Source organism: Phyllostomus discolor, chromosome 1 (genome assembly GCF_004126475.2).
Source record: "Phyllostomus discolor isolate MPI-MPIP mPhyDis1 chromosome 1, mPhyDis1.pri.v3, whole genome shotgun sequence".
NCBI classification, from domain to species: Eukaryota; Metazoa; Chordata; class Mammalia; order Chiroptera; family Phyllostomidae; genus Phyllostomus; species Phyllostomus discolor.
The window spans coordinates 74442780-74461442 of record NC_040903.2 but is presented as its reverse complement, the minus strand read 5'-3'; the positions used below and the strand labels follow the sequence as shown (position 1 = coordinate 74461442).

Here is an 18663-nt window from a genome sequence, read left to right as displayed (position 1 = left end):
TTAAATTGATGAATATGACATTGTATTGTATCTCATGGTAATAATTTCACTTCCCTGTTATTAATACAAATAAGTAGCTTTTCAGGTGTTTACAAACCCCATTTACGTTTCTTAGTAAAATTCCTGTATGATTTTTGACAGTTTTACTATTATATTATTTTTTTTGCTTTTTGATTATTACAGGTTTTAAAAAATGTATTCTTGATACAAATAACTTCTCTCAAGTTGTGGCTTGTCTTTACTGTCTTTTTGGTGCAATTGGATGAACAGAAGTTTTAAATTTAAATGTAGTGAAATCTATCAGTGTTTTCCATTTAAGATCAGACTTTTGGTGTTTTACTTAAGAAGTCTTTCCTTACTCCAGGTTATTTCTACATTTTCTTCTAAGAGTTTTATATATTTGTCTTTCATTAAGTCTTCTCTCATTCTCCAGTTGACTTTTGTATATGATGCAAAGGATTCAATTTCATTTTGTAAAAGAAAGATAGCCAATTATTTCAAGATTTCTTATAAATAGTACATCTTTTTCCGCTCTATCATTAAGGTGTTATATTTTGTTTCTCTTTAGGCCATTTTATTTTATTGATTTGGTTTTCTATCTCTACACCACAATTTAGGTAGTAAGTCCTGACAGTTAATAGAGTGAGGCTAGTTTCGGGAGAATTGACATCTTTATGATATCTAGTCTTACCTGAAAACAGTGTAAATCTTTTTTACTTATTTAGGCTTCTTTTTAAAAGTTTTATAATTTTCTACATAAGGGGCTGACATATTTTGTCAATTTATTACTAGGTACTTAATTTTTGGTGGTATGTGCTTTTGTAAATTAATTGTGTATTCTGCAACCTTGTTCTAATAGCATTTTGGTAGATTCCATAGGATTTTCTATGGAGATAATCAGGTCATAGATTGCATTTCATGATTCCATTTAATCTCTCTTATTTGTTTACTAACTACAACTCTTTGTTGTATTATTTTAGTGGTTGCTTTAGGATTTATAGTATATATCTTTATCTTATCATGGTTTACCTTCAAGCGACATTACACCACTTCACATACATAGTGTAAGAACCTTGAACAATATAGTTCCATTTCTCTCCTCCCATTTCTCTTTGTGCTATTGTTGTCATACATTTTGTTTCTATATATATTATAAACCCCACAATATTATTTATTATTATTATTTATTATTTTTGCTTTAGGCAGTTATTACCTATTTCATTGGCTAGGGATTTTAATAGATGTTTGCTCTGTTTTATTAATCATTTCTGGGTGTTTTGTAGCAGAAGGGTGTTTCAGAATATCTACTTTTTCATTTTGCTGAAAAAGGAAGTCTACTAGTGGTCTTTCCATTATAAATAGCCCTCAAAGACAGATAAATACATGAATAGTTGGTGTATGGATGCACAAGAATATCAATATACTACATGTAACCCAATCAGCCAGTTACTTACTTTACAAAGCTAGAGTCTCTCATAAACATATTATAGATAATGCAGTTGATTATATTAATAACCTTTCATTGAGGTCTTAATTACATATTTTGATACTTCAATGATAATTTCTCTGTATAGTCATTCTTTTATAACATCGTTCCCTAGATATTCAATGTAAGCAAATTTCATCTTGTTTATAATATTGTAAGCAACTTGAAGGTAGTGAATATATTTTAAAGTCCTCTGGTACACAAAATGTCAAGCCTGACATGCAATAGATATTTTCTGAAGTAAGTTAGTGGCTTATGAATATCTAGAGTGGAATGAATGAGGTCATGGAAATAGGATAAAACTTAAGGTTCTGGGATTTTCAAAACTCTAAGTAGCCAAAAAACATATACAACGAGTCCTAACAATCATTTAAATGAAGTCACTAAAATAGTGTTTGGGGTCACACCTCTTTCTACTTTGCAGAACTTGTGAATCAGGCTTTTTATCAAGTTGGTTTATATAATCTAATATGAGTAAGTAGCTGTGGCCTAGTTTCATACTCAGAGTTCCAACATTATCAGGTTTAACATGCCTCTCCCGTTCTTTAAGGAGAGTCAGAATCCATTCCAATATTTCCTTTCTCTTATTCTACTATTTAAATGCCTACAGCATGCTATTTGTAGGATACAAAGATGTGTGCCATGTGATTTCTGCTTTCAACAAGTACAGTGTGAAGCTGGCATATTAAAAGAGCAAAGGCCTCTCTCTGTGTTCACAGTAATCTATTTCCTTTCATTATTTTTATAGTTGGAATGCCAGCCAAGCCAACATACTTCCTTCTGGCACTCATTGTAAGTATGGACTGTACTCAGGTCATTGCCCTTAACTCATCTATCCTTGTCTCAGGCTCATTAACTGAGTTTCCCGACCCACTTTTTGTGTGATAAGCAAATTCATCATAGTTCAAGTCCTTAAGTAATAACTTTTGAAGGCTTGGATGAATTGAATGGCTACAGGTTGAAAAGCAAACAAAAGGAAAAGAATGAAATATGTTTTATATTCATAGGACTCAGCAAGAAATCTGCCCACTCCTCTCTTCCTTATTGACAGTGGCTTGGTTTAGGATTTCACCACCACTTACTGGAACTATTGCATAAGGCTTCAATTTAGCTTCCTGTCTCCAGGCCCTCTTCACTATGGTTTATTCTTTACATTCTTCATAAGAGTAACCCTTGCACCATTTAGCTCCAGTGATCTTACCTTTGCCCAGAAGCTGTCAATGGCTCCCCACTGTGCAGAAGAAAAATCTTTTCAAATAGAAAATATTCAGATCACATCAACCCTATGTAATAACACTCCAAGAGTATATACTTGGAGGATGTATGATTCCAAGAGTATACAGTTGGGGATTTTATATATTTATTCACATAGTTATATACTGTTTGGTAAAATCAATTTGGTAAAAGTGATTTAGACTGAAACCAGTTAGTTGAAATGATGATTTGATTGAAAAAGAATATCCCCAGAAACACTGTAAATTTTTAGAATTCAAGGTGATTCCCCTTGCCTTTTTTGCTCTATCTAGCTAGTTTTCCTCCAGTTATTCCTACCTACTCTGTGCTGTTTAGAACATCAAATATTAACAATAAGGAATTGTTTAAACAAATTGTAACGGATTATGAAATGCATGTATAGTATGCACAAATGTTATATGTAGTAACTTTATAGTATCTTATTTTGAGCAATTAAAAAAATATAAAAAGTCATGAAAACATTGCCAAACAAGGAGATCAGCTATAATTTAAAATTAATATAAAACCCCCAAATTCTAGATCTTTTAGTATTATTTTGTGGTTTTATTTTACTTTTATCATTACAAAAATATTTTTTAAATATTAGCACCATGCTCTAACCAGCTGAGCCAAGCACAATAATTCAAAATATGATAGAAAAGTGTAAAAGGCAAAAAAATACACAGACATACACAATCCATATCTCCCTGCTTAATGACAGCCACTTCTAGATCTTCCAGTAAAAACTAAATCATATTATGCATACTGTTTGAGAGTAACTCCATTTATTTATGCAGTCCTCTGCTTTTGAACACTTAGTTTCATTTCAACGCATCCTACATTTTTGTATATTTAAGTTTTTATCACTTTTTTGCTATCAGTAGTAGCACAAAGCAATAATAACTACAAAAAACTGATTTGAAATAACAAAATAAAGGTTCGGGAAAAACTCCACAGACTGCTGAAAAATGATTGAAAAATGTTGAAAGACATTAGTTGTAAAACCACACCCAAGTGTACTAACATTCTTTTCAAACTAGAACTGGTGAGTAGCAATATTCACCTTCTTCTTTCAGGTTGTGAGCACTTCTAAGAAGTAAATGACCTTCTGCCCAAGATGATAGATTCCTGCCTAAATCAGGCCTTTGGAATCAGAATAGATTGATCACAACTTTCTATCTAGTAGCACTGTAAACTAGCAGGATCAATTCTGAGATTATATTATTTTCTAAGCTAAGGATAAGGAATGTGCTGCTCTTTATACTCTATGACAAGAATCATACTACTAAGTAGCAAATTTAATCATCTGAATCTCTTCTAAACTCACTTGAAAAACAAAAATAGACTTCCAGCCAAGATGGAGGCATATGTAGATACACTTCACCTCCTCACACAACCAAAAGAAGGATAACAACCAATTTAAAAACAAAAAACAGCCAGAACGGCAAGGATATCAAATGATATGGAAGTCTGACAGCCAAGAAGTTAAAGAAGAAATCCAGACTGATAGGAGGGGTGGAGACAGGCACCTAAGGCAGACAGGACACATGGTGAGGTGGTGGCTGGCAGACCAGGCAGTCCTGCATTCATGTGCAGATAAAAACCAAGAGAAACAACTGGGGAGCAATACAGACTGTGTAATCCAAGTTCCAGCACCAGGCAAATAAAGCCTCAGAACCTCTGCCTGTAAAAATCTGTAGGGGTTTTGACAGTGGAAAAAACTACTAGCCTCTCAGGAGAATTCCTTGGAGAGACCCACAGGGTTATAAAGTGTACACAAGCCCACCTGGGAATCAGTACCACAGCAGCACCTGCAAGGGCACCATTCACTTTCAGGAAGCAGGGAAGTTACTGAAAGCTGGGTGAGAGCTGAGCAAGTAGCACAGTTTTCTCTCTGACCCCTCCTCATAAACTCTGTCTGTAAAAAGCTATAGGGGTTGCAGTGGCAGAAGAAACTGCCAGTCTCTCAGGAGAGTCCATTTGAGGGGCCCACAGGGTCCTAGAACATACACAGGCAACTCACTTGGGGAATCAGCACCAGGGTAGCAACTGGAAGGGTATCAGTTGCTTTCAGGAAGTGGAGAAGTGACTGTAAGCTGAGCATGAGCCAAGCAGGCAGTATCCTTACCTTTATGACCCCTCCCCCAAATACAGAACCACAGCACAGCAAAGTGGGCTGCCCTGCCCTGGTGAATACCTAAGGCTCTTCCCCTTACAACATAATAGGTGCCCCAAGACAAACGAATATGTCCCAAATGAAAGAACAGATCAAAACTCCAAAAAAAGAACTAAGCAACAAGGGGATAGCCAACCTACCAGATTCAGAGTTCAAAACACTAATCATCAGGATGCTCTCAGAAATGATTAAGTATGACTGCAAAATAAAGGAAGGAGTGAAGGCTATACAAAGTGAAATAAAGCAAAATATTTAGGGAATCAACAATGAAGTGAAGGAAATGTGAACTCAGATCAATGATCTGGAACGAAAGGAAGAAATATTCAACTGGAACAGAATGAAGAAACAAGAATTCAAAAAAATGAGGAGAGTCCTGGCTGGTGTGGCTCAGTGGACTGAGTGCCAGCCTATGAACAAAAGGGTCTCTGGTTTGATTCCCAGTTGGGGCACAGGCCTGGGTTGCAGGCTGGGTCCCCATTGGGGGTGCATAAGAGGCAGCTACACATTGATATTTCTCTCCTTCTCTCTCTTCCTCCCTTCCCCTCTGTCTAAAAACAAACAAACAAATAAATAAATAAATAAATTTTCTAAAAATAAGGAGGGGCTTAGAAACCTTTGGGACAACTTCAAACATTCCAACATCTAAATCATAGGGGTGCCAGAAGGAGACAAGGAAGAGCAAGAAATTAAAAACTTACTTGAACAAATAATGAAAGAAAATGTCCCCAATCTGATGAAGGAAATAGACATATAAGTCCAGGAAGTTCAGAGAGTCCCAAATAAGCTGGACCCAAAGATAGTCACACCAAGACACATCATAATTAAGTTAACCAAGATTAAAGATAAGAAGACAGTTTTAAAAGCAGGAAGAGAAAAGGAGAGAGTTACCTACAGAGGAGTTCCCACAAGACTATCAGCTGATTTCCCAAAAGAAACCTTGTAGGCAAGAAAGGGCTGGAAAGAAGTATTTGAAGTCATGAAAGGGAAGGACCTACATCCAAGATTACTCTATCTAGCAAAGCTATCATTTAGAATGGAAGGGCAGATAAAATACTTCCCAGATAAGGTCAAGTTAAAGGAGTTCAACATAACCAAGCCCTTATTATATGAAATGTTAAAGGGACTTATCTAAGAAAAGAAGAAGATGGAAACTATGAACATTAAAATGACAACAAAGTCACAACTATCAACAACTGGACCTAAAAACAAAAACAAACTAAGCAAACAACTAGAACATAACAGAATCACAGAAGTGGAGATCACATGGAGGGTCATCAGCTGGGTGGAGGGATGAATGGAGGAAAAGGTACAGAGAATAAGAAGCACAATTGGCAGGTACAAAATAGACAGGGGGAGGTTAAGAATAATATAGGAAATGGAGAAGCTAAAGAACCTATATGTACGACCCATGGACATGAACTAAGGTGGGGGAATGTTGGAGGAAGTGGGGGTACTCAGCAGAGGAGGATAAAGGGCAGAAAAAATGGGACAACTATAATAGCATAATCAATAAAATATATTTCAAAACAAAACAAAACAAAATACAAAGATATCCTTGTTCTGTTAGCTCTTCGTGCATCTTACACCAATACCACATTGTCTTGATTATGGTAACTTTATAATGTCTCAAAAATTAGAAGTGTTCTTCTAATTCCATTCTTTTTTAGAGTCGTTTTAGCTATACTAGGTCTTTTGCATTTTCATTTGAATTTTGGATTCAGTTTGTTAATTTCTGCAATAAAGCTGCTGGAATTTTGATATGGGGAGAATTGACACCTTAATGATATTGATTTGTCCAATCCATGAACATGGTATATCTCTCCATTAGTTTAGATCTTTAAATTTCTCTCAGCAATGGTTTGTGGGTTTCAGTGTACAGGTGATCGTTTCTAGTCTTTTGTCAGATTTACCCCTAAGTATTTCATACTTTTTGATGCTATACCTAATGATATGTATATATTTTAAATTTCATTTTTCCAGTTACTGATTGCTAATGTGTAGAACTATAATCGATTTTTGTATATTGCTATTTTGTCTAATGCAACCAATCCAGACATGAAGGGACAGCTATGTTTTTTTAAAAAAGGGTGTAATAGCAATTCAGCAGAGATAATCTTTTTAACAAATGGTGCTAGAACAATTGGATGGCCATATCCTCCCAGCCCCCCAAAGAAAAAGCCCAAACCAAACCAGTACAAAAGTTTCAATCCATAACTTCACATCACATAAAATTAACTCAAAATGAATCATGCACATAAATCTAAAACCTAAAGCTATAAAATTCTAAAAGAAAACTTTATGGCCTTGGATTAGGCAAATATTTCTTAGATGTGACACTAAATGCATAATTCGTAACAAGAAAATTAATAAGTTGAACTTAATCAAAATAAAGTTTCCTGCTTTCATCAGACACCATTAAAAGATTAAAAAGACAACTCACAGACCTTGAGAAAATATTTGCAAATCATATATCTTATAGAGGACTTGTATCCAAAATATATAAAGAACTCTTATAATTCAATAATAATACACTGAGTTTTAAAATGGTAAAAGATTTAACCAGATTTTTTACCAAAGAAGATATAGAGATGCCCAATAAGCACATGAAAAGATGCTCAGCATAGTTATTAGGAAAATTAAAATTAAAAATATGAGAGACCACTATACCCATTTTAGAATGAGTAGAATTAAAAAAGGCAGACCACACACACTACACACCCAAAATTGGTAACTATGTGAGGTGATGGATGTGTTAACTAACCTTATTGTGCTAATCATTTCACAATATACTGTATCAAATCATCATACTGTACACCTTAAATTTATACAATGTTATACATCAATTTTCTCTCAAAGAAGCTGGAAAAATCTTTTAAAAAGCTATTTAAATATTGATCATACCAGGTACTGACAAGGATGTGGAGGAATTAAAACCCTCCCCCACTGCTGGTGGAAATGTAAAATAGTACAATTACTTTGGGAAATAACTTGGCAGTATCTTTTAGAAAAATTAAACATTCACATGTCATATGATCCAGCCATTCCACTCCTAATCATTTTCTCTACCCAAGAGAAATAAACTCCTATGTCCACACAAGAACCTAAATGTAAATGTTCATAGCAACTCTATATGTGATGGCCAAAAACCAAACCAACACAAATGTCCACTAACAAGTGAAGTGGACTTCCAGTGAAGATAGTGGCATAGGTTAACATGGCTCACTTCCTCAAACAACCACATCAAAATTACTGCTAAACTATAGGACAACCATCACTCAGAACTGTCAGAAATCGAGTTCAGTGGAAGTCTGACAACTATAGAATTAAAGAAACCACATCCATTGAGGTTGGTAGGAGGAGCAGAGACACAGAATGGGTTGGTCACATACCCACATGTGGTGGATAAAAATTTGGGGGAGAGATATCTCAGGAGCAAGGAGTCCCAGCCCCACATAAGGCCCTAGCCCAGAGTTTTAGTGCCAGGAAGTTAAGTCCCCACAACTTCTGGCTGCAAAAACTATCAGGGACTGAGTTGGTAGAAGAAACTACTGGAGTCCCAAGCAGTTCCTCTTAAAAAAACCATTTACAGATTTACTCAGACTCACTCCCTCTGATCTCTAGCAGCCTGAAAGGCACCAGTGGCATAGAGAAAGGAACTGAAGTGTCTGGTATCAAGACAAGAGCTGAGGGACAGCTTTCTCCCAGACAGAAAGGTGGGCAGAGGCCATTGTCCCTTTTTGAAACCCTCCTCCACAAAGCCACAGAGCCAGCAGGCAGGTGCCATATCTGAGACTCTGTCAACCTGGCTAACACTGTTTTCCTTGCTCTGAAGATCCTCTGAGACTCTGCCACCCAATTTATGAGCCCACCCAAACTGTTAACCCTGACTTTTCCATATGACTAGCTAGTTTTAGCTCATGCTTCACAAGTTCCTAAATACTCTCAAACAAGCAACAACTGGCCTCAGTGAGCCCCAGTCCCAGGCCGGGCACTAGCAGCAGCCAGCCTAGATTCATAGCTTGGCTTCACCTGGGAATCTCGAAGCTCAGCACACATAGCTGCCATCTCAGATTGCTTTATAGCTCAGGCAAGCTGGTCTCAGGCAAAACACAGGTGGGAGATGACCTTGGCCTACACCACCCAGGAGACTGCAAGGCTAGAACACCCAGTGGACAGCTACAGACCACTTCAGAGTACCACAATCCTACCCCTGCACAGCTGATCCATGGAGTAGGGAGGTTGGTGGTTAGTGGTCACAGGTAGTCTTACAGCTGACTGGCCTGGGTAAATGCCCCCCACTGACCTGCCAAAAGCAATCAAGCCTCAACTACAAAAGAAGGCCATACCAAGCCCACACAAAGGGCACATCTCAATTACCTGAGTGATAAGGGAGGCTGTGCCACTAGACTCTACAGAAGCCCTACTACATTAGACCATTCAATAAGGACAGGCAGTCATAGCAGCTCAACCCAATACACAGAAACAAACAGAGGGAGGCTGCCAAAATGAGGAGACAAAGAAACATGGCCCAAATGAAAGAACAGATCAAAACTCCATAGGAAGAAAGTGAACAAAATGGAGATAAGCAATCTATCAGATGCAGAGTTCAAAACACTGGTTATAAGAATGCTCAAGGAAATTTGTGAGGACCTTAACAGCATAAAAGATCCAGTCAGAAATAAAGGATACACTAATTGAAATAAAGAACAATTTACAAGGAAACAACAGTAGGATGGATGAAGCTGAGAATCATATCAATGATTTGGAACATAAGAAAAACAAAACAAAACAACCAACCAGAATAGCAAGAAGAAAAAAGAATCCCCCAAAATGAAGATTGTGTAAGCAGCCTCTGGGACAACTTCAAGTATGACAACATTCACATCATTGGGGTGCTAGGAGAAGAACAAGACCAAGAAATTGGAAATCTATTTGAAAAAAATAATGAATGAAATAGATTGATCTAATTTGGTGAAGGAAATAGATATGCAAATCCAAGAAGTACAGAGAATCCCAAACAAGATGGATGCAAAGAGACTCACTCTAAGACACATCATAATCAAAATGCCAAAGGTTAGAGGTAAAGAGAGCACCTTAAAAGTAGAAAGAGAAGTTACTTACCTACAGTTGAATTCCCATAAGACTGTGAGCTGATTTCTCGAAAGAAACTTTGCAGACTTGAAGGGACTGGTAAGAAATACTCAAAGTCATGAAAAGTGGGGAACTACAGCCAAGATTGCTCCACCCAGCAAAGCTTTAAAATTGAAGGGGAGCTAGATTCCCAGAGAAGGAGAAAAAAACAACTAAAGAAGTTTATCATCACCAAACCATTGTTATATGAAATGTTAAAGGAACTTATTTAAGAAAAAGTTCAAAGCTATGAACAATAAAATGGCAAAAAATACATATCTATCAACAATTGAATCTAAAAAACAAACAAAGAAAAGAGAACAGAGACAGAATCATGGACACAGAGAGTGTTTTGATAGTTGCCAGATTGGGGGGGATGTGGGGGGATGGGTGAAGAGGTGAGGGGATTAAGAAGTACAAATAGGTAGTTACAGAATAGCCATGGGGATGTAAAGTACAGTGTAGGAAATGAAGTTGCCAAAGAACTTACTTATGCCTGTGACCATGGACATGAACAATAGTATAAGGATTACCTGAAGGAGTTGGGGGTGCTGGGTGGAGGGGAGCAAAGGGAAAAACTGGGAAAACTGTAACAGCATAACCAATAAAATATAATTAAAAAAGAAAACTAGAAGAAGAAATACAAAAATAAAGGTACTTTAAAAAAACAGGTGAATGAATTACCAAACTGGGTGATATCTATGCAATGAAATAATACTCAGCAATAAAAAGAAAGGTACTATTCATGCAAGTAACAATGTGAATTAATTCTTAGAATGGTTACTATGAATGAAAGAGTACATACTGTGATAGCATTTATGTTAAATTCTATAAAATGCAACAAATTAGTACTGACAGAAAGCAGATGGTTGTTGCCTGGGAGACGGGGCTATTTGGGAGGAAAGGCATATGAAGGACATGAAACCTTTGGTAGTGACTATGATGTTTATTCTCTTGAACATGGTGATTGCTATATGAGTGTATACAATTCCTCTAAATTTATCGAATCATGCAATTTTAATGTATGCAGTTTAGCTGTCAATTATCCCTCAGTAAAGCTGTGTAAGAAAAACTAAGAAACATCAGGAGTTACAGCTGGTGGCAATAACTTTGTAAGACAAAAGCTGTAGTCGATGAGCTTTAGAGATCTGGACTGCAGCGTTCCTCTTTGCACTTTGATAGCTCATTTTTGTTGGGTTCTGACTAAAGCTACATTTCATTTACATGGCTGCTGAAATCCCCTGGCTATCTCCCGCATCTTCTAAAGGTCATGTAGGATACTGGTTAGTCAGCTGGGAGGACCCAACAACATAACTCAGATAACCAGATGGGGGTGGGAGGCTCCAAAGACAGTCTTATGAAAATAAAACTTCATGGAATTCACAGAGCTGTGGGTTTCACACCAGCCCAGCCAGGGTGGATGTCTGTGATCAGGTAGTGGCTAAACTGGTCTGACTGACTGGATGTAAATGATGGGGAGTATTGCCTTAAACACACACACACACACACACACACACACACGGAAGTGAGAGATATAATGGATTTACTAAATCCCCTGGGGATTCCATGGATGGCCTTCAGTGGGTCCATGACCCCAAAATTATATGTACGTTTTGTAAATATATGCACTCATGCATTTTTCTGGGCAGAGGGTTCGTAGTTTTCATCAGACCCTCCAGGAGCTTCCAAACTAAAAAGCAGCACCAACATGGATAACGCCAGACCCATCTATATCTATCATCCTTTCTTCTCCCTCCACTCTAGCTCCCAGGAGAAAAATCTATCAGTCACTCTTTCGATTCTTCCCCCTGCAATTACATCTCTGTGAACCACATCAAACTATCACCGATTTCATTTCTTCCCCTTTGTGGGGGAGCGCGTACTCCAGGCTGCCCCACTATCCTACGCCCTCCCACAGGTTGCTGCTGCTCAAGAATTTGGAGCTGTTTCCAAATTCCCCAGATGTACAACCTGCCCGAGACGTTTTCTCTCCCAGGGACGCAGTCCCTACCCCGTCCTACCACTACCCACCCGGGTGATTTGCCTTTTTTTCTGAGGGTTTTGATGGGGTCGTCTTCCTCCGAAGTCTACGGAGACTGCCTGCTTTGCAACGTTCGCACAGCTTTCCTCCTAGGACTCGGAGAAGAGCACTCACGATTTCTATAAATTGCAGTAAAACTCCAACTCGGATTTTCCACTGCAAACTCCGAGATTTTCCTTTTGCCTCGGAAATCGGGAAGAGGTCGTATTAAAAGCCTGGCCTCGCAGCTCTCTCCCTTAAGTGACCTGGACAGCCAGGGTGAGTGGGGGCGTAAGGACTCGCGCTCTGCCCCTAGCCACCGCTCCTTCCACGTGTTCCCCGCCAGGAGGTGCAGCGCCCGCTCTAAGGTCGGCTCACACCTCTTCCCTCCCGGACCGACTCCCTGGCGCCGTAGGTGGGGTTCCCAGAGCTGTCTACAGGCGGCGCCCGGGCCTCTTTCCGCCGCCCCTCCGAGGGCGCACGCCTCTCCTTACCCAGCGTCGCAGGCGGCCGGAGCAGCAGCAGCAGCAGCAGCGTGGGGAGGTCGCTGAGCCAGCAGTGCCGGAGCCGCAGGCGGGCCATGGCTTTACCCTCGACCACCATCTCCTCGCACTGGCGGGGACGCCTTGCCTCCAGCGTGTGCAGAAGCCCGACGGTCCCCGAGGAGGTGACCGGCGAAGCTCCCTGGACTAGCCGCCTAGCGTAGCATTCGCTTTCGCTTTTGCTTTAGCCCCCGGAGGGCTGGGGAGAGGTGAGAAGCAGGACAGATCTGTGACTCAGCATCCCCACCCCCTCCTCTAGAAAAAGCCCCGGCTGATGCCCGTGCCGCCGCCCCAAGTCCCTGGAGCACCAAGGGCCGCTCAGAGCAGAGACCCGGGCTGTCACCTGCGGAGGACTGCATTTCTCCCCCCTACTCTCCTCGCTTCTCGTGACCCCAAAAGCACATTCGGTCTCATGTCCCCACGCAGAGGAAGTGGGCAAACCCTTTTGGAAGCAAGGTCTTTCCAGGAATCGCGGCCAGTGGACGTCCACACTGGACTCCTGCTCCTCTTGACCTTCCTTAGCTTGTCTCCGCCTGTCGCTCCGACTTCACCTTTCCAAGTTTCCCAGCACTTTTGAGCCTTGGGCTGGCGGGCAAGTGGCCCTGTGCTTCACCTGTCCCTCCGATCGCAGTGAGGGAACAGACCTCACTGGTGTGTAACAGCGGAGGGGTAGCCGTGGTGAGGCCGACTGGGGCAGCTGCCCTGGGAGTGCAGCCCATGCCATCTGCTCACACCTGCTGGAGAAAGGCGAGGGGAGGTAACCAAGTAGAGCCGTGTTTACTGGAAACTACAGTACAAGATCACACTCAGGAAACTGACACTGACGCAAATCATAGCTATATTCAAATTTTGTAAGTTTTCTATGCATTCATTTTTGTGGATTTAGTTCTGTGCAGTTTTCGCACACACACACACACACACACACACACAGCGAGAGGGAGATTGAGACAGAGAGAGACATCTGTGACACTGCCAAGATTCAGAGAGTTCCTATTGCAGAATCATTCACAGCCACCTCCACTCTCCCCACCCCCAACCACTGATCTTTTCTCCATTGCTATAATTTCATCATGTGAAGAATGTTACATAAATGTAATCATACAGTTTGTAACCTTTAGAGGTGGGCTTTTTTCCACTCAGTATTCCCTGGAGACCCATTCAAGTTGCCGTGTGTATCAGTAGTTTGTTCCTTTTTATAAGTAGTACTGACAGTTTCTCTTTTTTAGGTATATTTTACCAATTATGCTATTACAGTTGTCCCATTTTTTCTCCCCTTTATCCCACTTTGCCCTGTACCCCCACTTCCTCCCACATTCCCCCACCTTAGTTCATGTCCATGGGTCATATATATACGTTCCTTGGCTTCTCTGTTTACTACACTATTCTTAACCTCCCTGTCTATTTTGTACCTACCAATTATGCTTCTTATTCCCTGTACCTGCCCCCCATTTATCCCCCCCACTCCCCTTATAACCCTTCATGTGATCTCCATTTCTGTGATTCTGTTCCTGTTCTAGTTGTTTGCTTAGTTTGTTTTTAGGTCCAGTTGTTGATAGTTGTGAGTTTGTTGTCATTTTACTGTTCATAGTTTTGATCTTTTTCACAGATAAGTCCCTTTAACATTTCATACAATAAGGGCTTGGTTATGTTGAACTCTTTTAACTTGATCTTATCTGGGAAGCACTTTATCTGCCCTTCCATTCTAAATGATAGCTTTGCCGGATAGAGTAATCCTCACCTTTCATGACTTCAAATACTTCTTTCCACCCCCTTCTTGCCTGTAAAGTTTCTGTAGAGAAATCAGCTGATAGTCTCATGGAAACTACTCTGTAGGTAACTCTCCTCTTTTCTCTTGCTGCTTTTAAGATTCTCTCCTTATCTTTAATCTTGGTTAACTTAATTATGATGTGCCTTGGTGTGTGCTTCCTTGGGTCCAAGATCTTTGGGACTCTGAGCTTTCTGGACTTCCTGGAGGTCTATTTCCTTCACCAGATTGGGGACATTTTCCTTCATTATTTGTTCAAATAAGTTTTCAATTTCTTGTTCTTCCTCTTCTCCTTCTGGCACCCCTAATATTTGGATGTTGGAATGTTTAAAGTTGTCCCAGAGGTTCCTAAGCCTCTCCTTTTTTTTGAATTCTTGTTTCTTCATTCTGTTCCAGTTGAATGTTTATTTCTTCCTTCTGTTCCAAATCATTGATTTGAGTCCCTGTTTCCTTCTCTTCACGGTTGGTTGCCTATATATTTTCCTTTATTTCACCTTGCATAGCCTTCTCTTCTTCCTCTATTTTGCTTCCATCTGAACCATTTCTGTGAGCATCCTGATGACCAGTGTGTTGAACTCTGCATCTGATGTGTTGGCTATCTCCTTGTCGCTTAGTTCTTTTTCTGGAGTTTTTATCTGTTCTTTCATTTCGGCCATATTTCTTTGTCTCGGTGCATCTATTAAGTTTAAGGGGCAGACCCTTATGTATTCACCAGGGTGGAGCAACCCACTTCATTGCATTGTGGTTCTGTATTTGGGGGAAGGGTCAGAGAGGAAACAATTCCACTTGCTTGGCTCTTTCCCCACTTTCAGTAACTTCCCCCACTACCCATGAGCAAATTGGGTCTTTCTTGTGCTGATTCCCAGATAGATGGGCTTGTGTCTGTTCTAGGCCTCAATGGGTCTCTCCAAAAAATTCTCCTGTGAGGCTGGGAGCTTCTCCCACTTCTGCAATCCCCACAGGTTTTTACAGCCAGAGGTTTTGAGGTTTTAGTTTCCTGTGCTGGAACTGGTGGGTTGCATGCTTTGTTTCACTTTCCAGTTGTTCCTCTCAGCTTATCCACACATGAATGTGGGACCACCAGGTCTGCCAACCACTGCCTTGCCTGCCTGGTCTGCAGCCTTACTGCCTGTCCTCTCCACCGCAGTTGCCTATCTCCATCCCTTCTACCAGTCTGGATGAATGTTTCTTCTTTAACTCAGTCCATACAGTTCAATTTTCTGCCAGGTTTGGTTGTTTTTTGTTTGTACATTGGTTATTGTCCTTCTTTTGGTTGTTCAAGGAAGCAAAGCATATCTATCTATACCTCCATCTTGGCCAGAAGTCTTTGATAGTTTCTTTTTTAAATGTGTGAACCTGTGCCATCCACACCCAAACAATCTGCTGCTTTTATATTTGTATTAGTTTCCTAGGGCTATCACAACAAAGTACAAAAATGAAGTGGCTTAATAAAAAATTAATGGAATTAATAAGAGAATTTGGTATAGAACCAGTATACAAAATTAATATTTGTCTGTTGAATACAAATCTGTCATCTTCCAACACACTAATAATGAACAATCAGAAGGAGAAATGAAGAAAACAATTCCATTTACAAGTGCATCAGAGAATAAAATATCTAGGAATAAACTTAACCTAGGAGGTGAGAGACCTCTATTCTGAAAACTCTAAGACACTGAAGAAAGAAGTTGAAGAGGATACAGACAAATGAGAGTATATACCATGCTCACAGATAAGAAGGATTAACATTATTAAAATGACCATACCACCCAAAGCAATTTATAGATTCAGTATAATTCTTATCAACATACCAATGTCATTCTTCTCAAAACTAGAACAAAGAATCCTAAAATTTATATGGAACCACAAAATATCCCAAGTAACCAAAACAATGTTGAGAAAGAAAAATAAAGTTGAAGGTATCATGCTCCCTCATCTCAAACTGTACTATAAAGCTATAATAATCAAAATAGTGTGGTACTGACACAAAAACAGACACATAGGTCAATGGAACAGAATAGAGATCCCAGAAATAAACCCTCACTTACATGGTCAAGCGATCTATGGTAAAGGTCAACTAATCTATTTCTAGAGTAATGGCAGTCTCTTCAACAAGTGTTGGGACAAATGGACAAATACATGCAAAAAAACGAAGTTGGATCACTCTCTCACACCATGTGCAAAAATAAAGTAAAAATGAGTTAACAACTTAAATGTAAGGCCTGAAACCTTTTGATTCTTAGGAGAAAACATATGAAGTAAATTATTTTACATCAGTCTGAGTAATATTTTTTTTTTGGATACATCCCCGTGAGGGAGGGAAATAAAATAAATAAGCAAATGGGACAACATTAAGTGAAAAAGCTTCTGCACAGTGAAGGAAACAAAACCTTCAACAAAACAAAAAAGCAGCCTACTGACTGGGACAATTTATTTGCAAGTGATATATATGATAAGGAGTTGATATCCAAAGTATATGAAAAACTCATGCAACTCAATAACAACAACAAAAACACTATGATTGAAAAATGGGCAGTGGACTTGAAGAGACACTTCTCCAAAGACGGCATACAGATGGCCAAAAGAAATATGGACAGACACTCAATATCACTAATCATTAGGGAAGTGCGAATCAAAATCACAATGAGATACTACCTCACACCAGTCAAAATGGCTATTATCAAGTCAAAAAATAATATGTGTTGGTGAGAATGTGGAGAAAAGGGAACCCCATGCACTATTGGTAGGACTGCAAACTGGTTCAGCCCTTATAAAAAACAATATGGAGATTCCTAAAAAAACTAAAAATAGATATACCATGCAACCTCGAAATTTCACTTCTGGGAATTTATCCAAAGAAAACAAGAACACTGATTTGAAAGATATTTGCACATTTATGTTCATTGCAGCATTATTTACAATAGCCAAGATATGGAAGCCGTAATATTGAATCATTATATTGTACACTTGAAACTAATATAACCACTGTGAGATAGTATGCATAATATGATTAAATAAAAAATAAGTTTAAAAAAATGAGGTGGCTTAAAACAACAGGTATCAATTCTCTCATAGTTATGGAGGCTTGGAGTTTGAGATCAAGGTGTTGGTAGGGCCCTGTTCTCTTTGAAAGCTCTAAGAGAGGATCCTTCCTTTCTTCTTCTACCTTCTGGTGCTTGCCAGTAATTCTTAGTGTTCCCAGCTTTATAGTTGCATGACTCTATTTACATGCCCATATTCTCCATCTGTTGTTTTACCTCTGTGTGTATGTGTCCAAACTTCTTCTCTTTATAAGGATACCAGTCATATTCAATTAGGACCTGCTATAATGCTAATGACTTCTTAACTTTAACTTGATGATTCCTATAAAGGCCACATTCTGAGGTACTGAGGGTTAGGACTTCAACATATTGTTTTGGGTTAACACTTCTCCCCATAATTATATGGTGTCTTTATTTTTGATACAAAGTCCAAGATCTATTTTCTTAGGCCAAAGGAAATGCACTGGCTGTAGGATGACTGGACTCCTGAGGTATAGTGTCCACACTTCAGGGGTGACTCAAGTGGGAGTTAGTTTGGGGTCCAAATCAGAGGGCCCGTACAGGGGTGGGAAGTTGGTCAGCAGCTATTACTCAGAGCAGAGCTGAAGCGAAGGACAAAGCTGGGGGATCAGGAAACACAATGCCAATAGCTGGGTCTTCAGCCGTAGGCTGTCCTCTGGAAGGGGATACACAGTAGGCCCTCAGAATGGGAGGTTAAGGTGTCAGACTGGGTCACAAAGAAGGGTATAGCTGTGGCTCAAGGCTAATGGATTCTTATCCTTCCTCTTCTTTCTTCTCTTTCCCCTTCTCCTCCTATTCCTGTATAGCCTCTTCTTCCTTCTTGCTTAAGAATATTAAAACTTTAAATTAAGATGTAATTCACATACATAAAATTTACCATTTTAAAGTATATAATTCAGTAGTTTTTGGAGTATTCATGATATCATGTGACCATCATCACTGTCAAAGTCCAGAATATTTCCATTACTCCAAAAAGAAACCTGTACATGTTAGGAATCACTCCCAATCTCCCCTGTCCTTAGTCCCTGGTACTCTAACTTGCTTTCTGTCTCTATGGATTTGCTATTCTGAATAGTGCACATAAATGGAATCATACAAAATATTCTTTGTGTCTGGTTTCTTTCACTCAGCATAATTTTTTCAAGGTTCATCAGTGTTGTAGCATGTGTTGGTACTTTATTTCTTTTCATTACTGGATCATATTTTATTAACTAGATATGCCACATTTTGTGTATTCATTCACCTGTTC

At 39.3% G+C, this 18663-nt stretch overlaps 1 protein-coding gene across 1 annotated transcript in view; it reads right to left on the bottom strand.

Moving 5' to 3' along the window:
* The window catches only part of IL15RA (interleukin 15 receptor subunit alpha), a 38063-nt gene extending 24304 nt beyond the window's left edge, over window positions 1-13759 (bottom strand). Inside the window, 3 exon segments of the mRNA XM_028506232.2 lie at window positions 12540-12751; window positions 12753-12807; window positions 12810-13759. Coding sequence (XP_028362033.1) covers window positions 12540-12751; window positions 12753-12807; window positions 12810-12828 — 286 coding nt within the window. The 5' untranslated portion in view covers window positions 12829-13759.
* Window positions 13760-18663: the final 4904 nt, after the last annotated feature.